Source organism: Liolophura sinensis, chromosome 1, assembly GCF_032854445.1.
Source record: "Liolophura sinensis isolate JHLJ2023 chromosome 1, CUHK_Ljap_v2, whole genome shotgun sequence".
In the NCBI taxonomy this organism is placed as follows: domain Eukaryota; kingdom Metazoa; phylum Mollusca; class Polyplacophora; order Chitonida; family Chitonidae; genus Liolophura; species Liolophura sinensis.
Genome location: NC_088295.1, coordinates 39,248,287 through 39,258,434, shown reverse-complemented (window position 1 = coordinate 39,258,434; position 10,148 = coordinate 39,248,287). Strand labels below are relative to the sequence as shown.

Below are 10,148 nucleotides of genomic sequence, written 5' to 3'. Positions count from 1 at the left end.
ACATTGCAAACTTAGATACAGACCAGGGGCCACTTGTACGAAGCCCACTTAACGTTACAAGCACGTATAGCCATGGCGACGTAATGCCTACATTGCTGGTTGTCATGGTAGTTATGTGCATATAATGTTAAAAGGGCTTTGTACAATCAGGCCCAGGTAAGGTAATAGTGGTGTACACAGCTTTGTGAAACTGGTCCCAGGACTTAGCTTTTATCTAATTTTTGACTTGGGACTATTCTAGAGGCCATGTGAAGTTTCAGGTACCCCAAACATTTCCATAAAATTTACAAAATTTGCTGAAGAATACAATACTGTAACATAGGGAGATGTGCTGCTGTTCATTCTCCTTGAGACACAGATGTAATAGTGCACTTGACACTGCTATCTGCCTTGTCAAACTGAACACTTCAAACAGCACAGTCTTGACAAAAAAGCTTGCAAACTGTCTCAGAAAATTTCACTGCTTTTCCACTATCTGGTTTGGACAGCTTTTCATGAAGTTCAAGTCAACATGAAAGGGATTCAAATTAAAGTGATATAAAAGAACACAGACTTATCAAACAAAGGGTAGTGCATTTTATTTTGTTTCTTTTTTTTTTTCATATAAAACTATCTAGGGTTTTAGGGCTAACTAAAAGGTTGTATAAATACCCCAGAAATGGTGATAATATATCAGGACTTGAGTACAGGCTGGGGGTGACATCAGACAACTGTACAAAATAAATATTCACAACACCATGAGCAAAGTGACACATGAATGAGGGGAAGGGGCCATACATTATAAAACTAACATTCTGTTCCCATTAACCTGCAGTGGCAAAACTTGGCACACACAACAGGTCAGAAACCACTCCCAGTTTTAAGTCGGGATTCTTAGATGGTCCCCCTAACAATGATGTACAGGATAAGTGCCACAATATCGACAGTTCTCAACTCTCAACAGAAATGAATATTACTAGAAAATTGTAAATGTCATGTTGGTTGAAACTCACCATATACACTTATGTATTTCACGTTTACACGTGTATATATCTAGAACTTCTGTTCATAACTACAGACAGTGCTGAAGTAACTTGTGCAAACTACAGGATATCTCCCCGAAAAACAGTGTGCTATCAGGATTCATAACTACAGTAATTAACTATAACAAATCATTATTACAACTCTTAAGAGTTTAAGTCATGGCACTTGGTTTTTGTGCTTCTCAATTTCAGATATTGTGCATTTTGTTTGCATTTACATATATTTTACATTTTCAGACTATTAAAAAAGCACTCTCATTGTAACCTTAACAGAAGACTGAAGCAGTGGATTGTGTTTATGGAAGGGCTATGTATGCAAATATGCACCTGTTTGACAAGCTTTTGTGAAGTATAACACAACAGAGTAAAGTACATGTAAGCCAATTTCATAATAATAGTCTTGGTGAAGAAACTTATAATGACTAACCCTAAGGCACATCCCACAACTGATGATTTTCAAATATTAAAACTGACAGCTTTAAAAGCATCCTCCAAATATTTTGTGCCAATAATGCACTAGACAGGTTTCAATGTGAAATAAAAAAAATCGCACAAATTAAAATAAAAAAAATCGGTCCAGTAGTAGCAATATGACCCAACATTTGTTTTCATAATATAGTAACACTGACAGCCACACCCTTGAATTTCACATAACATTTTGCCCTGACCACAACAATTCTGCCGAACACTAACTACAAGAATAACATTACTGGAACATAGCAACTCTCCGACCACACATTCATATACATTTACAGTGCATCCATTTCATCGGAAAATAAAACTTCAAATATTTATACTGTATATACACAGAACAATATACATCTCCCTCTGAAATGGGAGGTTTGAAAACTGACCTCTGTGTGTCATAAAAATTCTGATAGTTTAATTGGGTCACTCAGTTCATAACTATTTACACTGTGGATTTCAGATAGGAACAGAGCCTAGGAGTTACCTCCCCCTGTAAAATGATATATTTAAGGGTGTCACTTATTGTACTGGTTGCCTTATTTAGTTACAAATTATTTCATACCTGTACACCTATACCGAATGATAAAACAGGTGACTACACCAGAATAAACATCATAAAGATATGCAAAGGGAATCATGACAATGGTTTAGTATGTGTACCAGTTGGCCTAACTGAGTACAGCACAAACTATTTCAATACAGCCAGTATTCAAGAAATATTGAAATTGAAAAAAATTTAAGAGTATAACCACCCTCCTTCAGAAACCCCTTGAAACTGTGGTCATCCAATGTCATCAAGTTATTTAGCAGAATAATTTTCTAAAGCGTCATGAATATACAATATTAAAAAGAGGTATAAAAAGTTATAGAAAACATAAAAAAGCATTACTCAATTACAGATGGGAGGTATAATTATTCCATCCTGCATAAGGATAGTTTTTACAGCAGATAGTCAGGAAATTTCTAATAAAAAACCGAATCAAAAATTGAAGATATAAAAAAAAAAAAAAGTTTTGTGCTGCTCCATCGGTTTTTGGCCAGAAAGTGGTGGCATTTGGTGCGTTAAATAACATAACAGCAACACTTCCGTATAACTGCACATGTGCATTTCATTAAAACATGTCATTTACATAGAAACCTGAAAATATGCATTATGCACATCATTATGATTTGAGTGTATGTACCACACCTTCAAATAAAAGAGGAATGACTGTAGTTTATTTCCCTTGGATCTGAAGGTCTGTAAACAGAAAATCTTACACCACTGTATCAACAAAACCCAACACAATTATGAAAATGGAAACTAGTTAAAGAGAATGAAAAAAACACAACAACCATATATAGTCATGGACCTTCCATGCTTGTTTGTCCACAAAAAGTTTTAGTAGAGATTTGGTATAACATCCTTCCAGTTCTGAAACATTTCTCAATCCTGTAATGCTCACTGTGTGAAGATGTAAAACAAATATCCAAAAGTTTTTATTCCTACACTTTAATCAAATGAAAGCTGATCAAAGTAATTGCAAAAATTCTTCTTGTAATTTTTGGTTATCAAGGTGTGCAAAATGTGGGCAAAAAATCAGTCAATAAAAATTAATTCTTACTGTTAAATTTAATTAAGATTATGCAAAATTATTCCAGTACCGGTAAGAATTATGCTGCTCTGAATCAAGCAGGCCTGGTTGAAAACCATGATAAAAATGCTTTGACACCAACTATGTAATGGGCAAAACAGTACAGCAAATACAGTTAATGTCTAGAACTTATCGAGTACAAGGTTAGAGGCATGCTACATGTAGTACCAAGTGATGCTTCATACGTTCCTAATGCATTAATATACAAGCAAGGTGAGGTACGAACAGGTAGAGGTCAACCATAAGGGACTTGTTTTTTTTTATACACATAACTGACTAAATCTGATACCTACAATAAAAGTTGGAATAAATGGTCTCTCATGCTCTTAAGTAAGTGATTCTCATGAAGACAGCTGACTCAGCACCATGCTCCTTGGTTAATATTTCTGATCAAAACTAAGTCAGAACCTTGCTCATACGCTAATCTTTTTTCATGAGAACAGCAAACTGTTACTCAGCACCTTGCTCCTGGGTTAATGTTTCCTCATGAGAACAGCTGCGTCAGCAGGTTGTTCATGGATTAATGATTTCTCATGAGGACAGCGGAATCAACACCTTGCTCCTGGGTTAATGTTTCCTCATGAGAACAGCCGAGTCAGCACCTTGTTCCCAGGTTAATGATTTCTTATGAGAACAGCTGAGTCAGCACCTTGCTCCTGGGTTAATGATTTCGTACGAGAGCAGCTGAGTCAGCATGTTGCTCCTTGGTTAATGATTCCTCATGGGAACAGCTTACTCCGCACCTTGCTCCTGGCATAATGATTCTTCAAGAGAACAACTGACTCAGCACTTTGCTCCTTGGTTTTCACACAGGCTCATCAGCCATTTCATAACCCAAACTGGGCGTTCAACTGAGCTTTACACCCCATAATACTTCATCCTGATACCAGGCCTATAGATACAAACTGTGGGCTGTACAAAAATCACACTTTACCTACAAAATGGTTTAAACAACTGTACAGTGCCTATGACAAGTAATCACAGTGACGGTTAATATATGGGACACTGTAGTTCCTTTATGTACTTGTATATCCCACGTCTTTCACACGATGTTCAGCTGACTATGATGATTGTAAGTACACTGTCATGTATACATGAAATCAATGTGTGCGCAAATGATGTAACAAATGGTATTATAACAGCACATCTTATGTGAAAATATCGTACAGTTTTCAGATGGAAAAAGATGTAACATATATCACAAAATAACAGTCTGTTCTACAATTGGCAGTGACTGTAGCAGATTGGTTCTTGAATCACAGCCTCATTTTGAGTCACCAATCAAAAACAGTCCTATTGACAGGAAGGTGACCGACCTGTGGTCCCAATTCGAGGTTTCCGTGGCGATATCACCCAGATATGAACCAGGGGAGCTGATGATGATGGACTACTGATAGAGAAGATTGTGGCCAACTGTTGATATGTTTGGTGTGAATGAGTCACAACATACACCAATAATGAACCTATAAAAGATATACAAGTGACCTGCTTGAATGTGCGACATTTTTCCTTGACAGGATACAGAGTGCATGGTTGGCTGAGTTTTCCTCCTATATGTGACAAGGTGTGTGAATGAAGTGAAACTGAAAAGATGCTTTTATACATTTTCTTTGCTATCTTCAATACAAAAAAAAAAAAATGAACCAAGATGTGAAAATATCTTTTCCTTCAAAGGATTTATGCGTCCAAGTGGGCACACTTATGTAGTATGCTGTATATAGCATGCTATATTAAAACAATCTAAAGTACACACATACTTTTTGGTATGACATGGGCCACACATTCAACTTCGTTCAACAGAAGTCATAGCCTTGTCAGATCCATCATAATCCACGTCAATTTAACTTAACATTACATTCCTTGCCACTGAAGCATTGAAGCTTTGGCCTAACGCTTTTAAACATGTACACAGCATTTATCTTAACCATGCAAGAAGCTGCTGTCATAATGATCATTCAGGCATGAAAAAAAAAAAACAATGGCATAATCACCAGTAATTTGTAACCAATAATATTGCGGTGCAAGAGATACATAGTACATGACCTAAAATGTTCCCCCCCAAAAGTGCAGTATAGTGGCAAATATAGCAAATAAATGACATGAAATTACTTTCTGAGCTGAAACATTTTTGAAGTAGGATATAGTTATACCTTCTAAACAAACCTCAAAACCTTTTGCAAAGATCAACACAGCTCTGAAAATCAGTCATTTACACTCCATTTAGTGACAGATTTTTTTTTTAGCTTTCAGGTCAGTGTAACGATGTGTAATGAAGGTGCATGTAGCACGGCCATAGCAAGTATTTCATCAGCATGTTTCTACTAAGTCCTGCGTGTAACAAACCTGGCAAGAGGAATGGTATCAAATATAACTGTAGAAGTCAAAAAGATTTCACAAAGCAACTTGTATTTTAACACCTTTGATAACGCACCAAAAAAACCCCACTTCAGTTGTAAAAATTATGGCAAAATCAATGTAAAATTCATAATAATTAAAAGAGGCACCAAATACATGTGGTTACATGTACAAATGTAAGAATCAGCAATTGAGTTATCTATTTTAACACAGCATGTACATCTCGCATTAAGGACAAACATTTACTTCAAAAACAAAACAAACTTATCTCAGATGAATCAAAAGATTTTGAAACCTTGTCATTCATTTTTCTTTTAAAAATTTCTGGGAAAACAATCATCTAAAATCAAAATGTGTTATTTAAAGGTAAAGAACGCAGAGTTGGGATCACTACGGATTAAACATTGACATTTAGTTGAGAACAACGTCTGCCCTACAGTTTACATGGTAACGTATTGCTGGAGCATATACAGGGTTTTCATTTAGAATTGGAGAAGGAGGTCGAAGTAGGTGGCTGAATTGAAAGCAATTATGCCACAATTACTATTGATTTCAACTGTAAGAATATTCAAAATAGCTGGCTAAGGGGACGGCAGTTGACAGCTGTCTGCACCTGCTACTTGCCCTTATTCAACACCCTGCATATGATTGTCCTACATCTGGCATATCCATATACAGGTGGGACCACCGCATTCCCTTCAGTTTGCATGTTGATATAACATGATGTAAATTCACCGCCAAGTCACCTGAATCTGGGTGATACAGTAACGGTACTTATAGCCTTACTGGTATATTCTGCATCACTCAAGTAAATGGCCAACCAATAATGTTTTGTGCCACAGACATGTTTAAACCGTTTACTGAAAGTCTTAGGTGCCATACTATCAAGACACAGTACCTTAGTTTTCTAAGCATACTTTCATCTTTAAGGACTCGCTTTTAGGAATTTACAGGTACATGCACACAAAGGTAAAAGAAGTTACCAGAGCTAAAAATCCAGTTCTATGTTTCAACTCTCCATGAACAGCTTTTGTCTGTAACACAAGCCTACACATACAGCGTTTGCTGTTATCTTCCACTGTGTATGGTTTTCTTGATGTGACAGAGAAATAGTACAGGTATGACAGAGAAATGGTATGAACCTGTAAGGGCATGTATATGTATGTACATGTACACATGGATTTTCAAAGTGCATGTTCAGATAAGAAAACAAACATGTACATCGATGTATGCAGTTGCTGGCAGTGATAACAGTCGTAAATCCTGATTGGTCAAACGAAATGATGATTCCACCAATCAACTAGATGGTTATTAAGGTCACTTCAGCTGGGTAGCTGCATGTTTAGGAAAATATATGGCACAGGACGATATTCACCTATGCTACATATGCATGGGCAGTGCTGGCATGCATGTATAGAAAGTAAGTCTGTATGCCTGGACAAGCATAGAGTATAAGAGGGCTGATATTAACAAGGAATGGGATGGCTCATCAACACACTGACAAAATACTAACATCATTTGATGGTTACTTTGTGTGAATAACAATTTTGATGGACCTACAGCAATTCTTTCAAAAACAGCAAGTATGGCCAGTCTTGACTCTTGAATGTGATTTTACAATAATTATACAAGAACATCTCCATACTCTACTCCTGGCTTTCTTGAGATCACAAAAAAAACATATTCAAATACACATATCAAACCCCAGGAAACACTGATGACACCTGCCCTCATTTTATAACATATATGTTAGGGCGAATTCAATGTTTCACTATCTGCATAATCAAGGAAGGTTTACACAAATAAGGACGCAGTACTCCACAGAGGATTCCGGACTGAGTCATTTACAGCTCATGAAACAAAACACACCAGAGTGGCTGATGGCATCCAATAAGCCACTACTGATTGGATTTTTCTTCAACTGAAAATGAACCACTATTTGAATCTCAAGAACTTCTGCTGGAGAAAGGGAAGTAAAATCTGAGACCCCCTGATGTCAACAACCACATTTGCGTAGACTGTTCAATGTAATATTTCACCTTGGCTTCCAACACTGCACAAAATCACAAGAGCTTTAATTCTCTTCCAATGGCATAGATCTATTATGTGTTATTTTTCTTATGTCTCCAAACCAGAAAATGGTTTTTGGCGGATGACCTAGACAATAAATATCATTCCATATGATATACAAAACAGCTCCGTTGTTCAAGTATCCATGGAGCTGCATACGTGAGATAGATATCATGTAATGATCATGTAAAATAAGAAGATTCCCTGCAGTGGTGCCTTGATTGGCTTTCATGTTCCACAAAGAATAGCGCAATATCCATATCGGTGTGGTCTTACACCAATTTCTAGTATGCATTCCTTTCACATTAACATTGATTGGTCTGATGCGTCTCCCTCTGAGCAGTAGTCATTTGCGCCGATGTTTTCTAAACCTGTGAGTCCTGTACAGTGATTGGTCCAAATTAAGAACCGAGTCACGAGGTAGATTGGATATAGGAATGCTTTGAACCCCAGATTTATCGACCTGAGATTCAGGAATCCAAGAATCTGGCAGTCTGAAATGTAAATATAAAACCTGAATAAATTACTTGCTAACATTTTATGTACAATAGCAAATCAAAATCTAAGAAACTGGCAGTCTGAAAATGTAGATGTGAAACCCCAGTAAATTACGGACTGACTGACTGACTATCTATTACTTTCTTTAATGTCTCAAACCAAAGTATAACATATATAGCCAATGTGTAAGTTCAACTGTATCAGATTAAAATCTAGTAAGCAGTTTTTATTTCAAAAGAAATTCCCCTGAAAATATAATGATAGAATGTGATTAAAGGCAAGCTGTTTTTAAGCTGGATGACACAATGATTAAGACATAAAAGTTTGATATTGTAAAATGCAAGAAGATAAATCTTTTCAACCACACCATCGTGTCTTTTTTTAACCATAGGAAAAACTGGGGGATTACTTACACATCTTCAGGAGTATAATGTAACAGAAGATGTGTTTTGCCGGACTCGTCTGTCCTTCGACCGATTACCTACAAAGTCAAAATCAACAATCATAGTTTACACAAGCCAAACTGTACATGTAGATTAAAACTGTAAATTTCTTGTATAGTATTACAAAAATATGAATTAAAATGTCAATGGTCAGGCTTATTGGTGGAAGGAAGTTGGTAGATGTAAATTCAAACTATAAATTTCTTGTTGAGTATTAAAATGTAAAATGCTTCACAGAACTTTTTGCATTCTACTACTTAAGCAGCATAATACAATACTTAGTGTATGAAGTATTTGACATAAGTTTAGTAGAGAAGCACTGGACTAGCACAAAACTACCAACTAAAAGCAATTTACTAAAACTTTAACTGAAAGTTTTGTGAAACAAAGCCATGGGATCTGCCAAGCTCACACGGGAAACACAATCTTGCTAGTCTAGGGCTGGCGGTCTGCTTTTAGAAAGAACTAAACAGATCTAAACAGTTCATAATTTTAACGCACATGTACACTGCAATATGGTTTAAAGTCTCAATTTGTATGACGTGATACAATGATATCTTTCATCAGGTCCTGAAATTAGTCAACCCAACCATTGTAGTTTTATCTCCAAACTCAAGTGTGCAAAGGTGCCTATTAAAATGTGAAAAGTTTAGTAATTAGGGTACTGCAAATTCTACTGTACACAGAAACAGAAGAGAAATCCATCTAAATGATAGCTAAATGTACTGGATAAAGCAGAAAAGATGCACCTTTGACATGAGAACTGATAGTATTCAATGCCATCTTTTTATCATGTGAGCATCTGTAACTGACACAAGATTTGGCAGCACATGATTTATTTACTCTGATCTCATTGATCAAGCTGTGCCAGGCTCTCAAAAGATGGACACCTGCCAAAAGGCTGGTGTGGTTTCTTGATAACACCAGTACATTCACCCTTTGCTGTCTGCCACTTACACTGGACTTTTTCACTTTGGTACTCAAAGAACTTGAGGAAGACACCACTTGATACTTACAGTACTTTGGAATGTGACTGAGTTGCTGCCTGAATTGACGTCTATTTGAGTCTTCTTTGTTAATTTGATCATATCCTGACGTATGATATCCATCATTCCCGAGTCAAAGAAGTCCCCAGTTTTTACTGTGAAAAAGAAACAAAGTAATGGTAGTACACAAGAAAACAAATAAAGTGATGGTAGTACACAAGAATAAAAATAAAGTGATGGTAGTACACAAGAATAAAAATAAAGTGATGGTAGTACACAAGAATAAAAATAAAGTGATGGTAGTACACAAGAATAAAAATAAAGTGATGGTAGTACACAAGAATAAAAATAATAAAAAAAGGAAGTATGTCATTAAGGTTATTTATTACACAGACTCACTAATACCTTAAACCTAACACCACATCTCAAGTTTTATATCTGATGAAAGAGATATGTCTAAATGAATACTGCAGTTGAAAAAATTTTTTAAAAAAAGTTAAAAAAACCCCCAAAAAACAACAGTTCAGGTGAACACAACATATGCCCCAACAAATGCATTTGTTTAAATGTATAAAAGAATACCAGCAGCATTGTCGTTGCGCGGACACGAAAATCAAATCTATTTACATAGTATATATAAGAAAAATGGCTATCTAGTTGCCCAGGCAACTG

General features: G+C 36.1%; 1 protein-coding gene across 1 annotated transcript in view; it reads right to left on the bottom strand.

Annotated features, from left to right (window-relative positions):
• Positions 1–1,015: 1,015 nt before the first annotated feature.
• LOC135462153 (zinc finger protein jing-like) overlaps positions 1,016–10,148 on the bottom strand; it is a 53,731-nt gene continuing 44,598 nt past the window's right edge. Inside the window, exons 4-6 of the mRNA XM_064739527.1 lie at positions 9,507–9,631; positions 8,461–8,528; positions 1,016–8,043 (exon numbers count right to left, since the gene is read on the bottom strand). Coding sequence (XP_064595597.1) covers positions 7,896–8,043; positions 8,461–8,528; positions 9,507–9,631 — 341 coding nt within the window. The 3' untranslated portion in view covers positions 1,016–7,895. The remainder of the gene's footprint in view (positions 8,044–8,460; positions 8,529–9,506; positions 9,632–10,148) is intronic.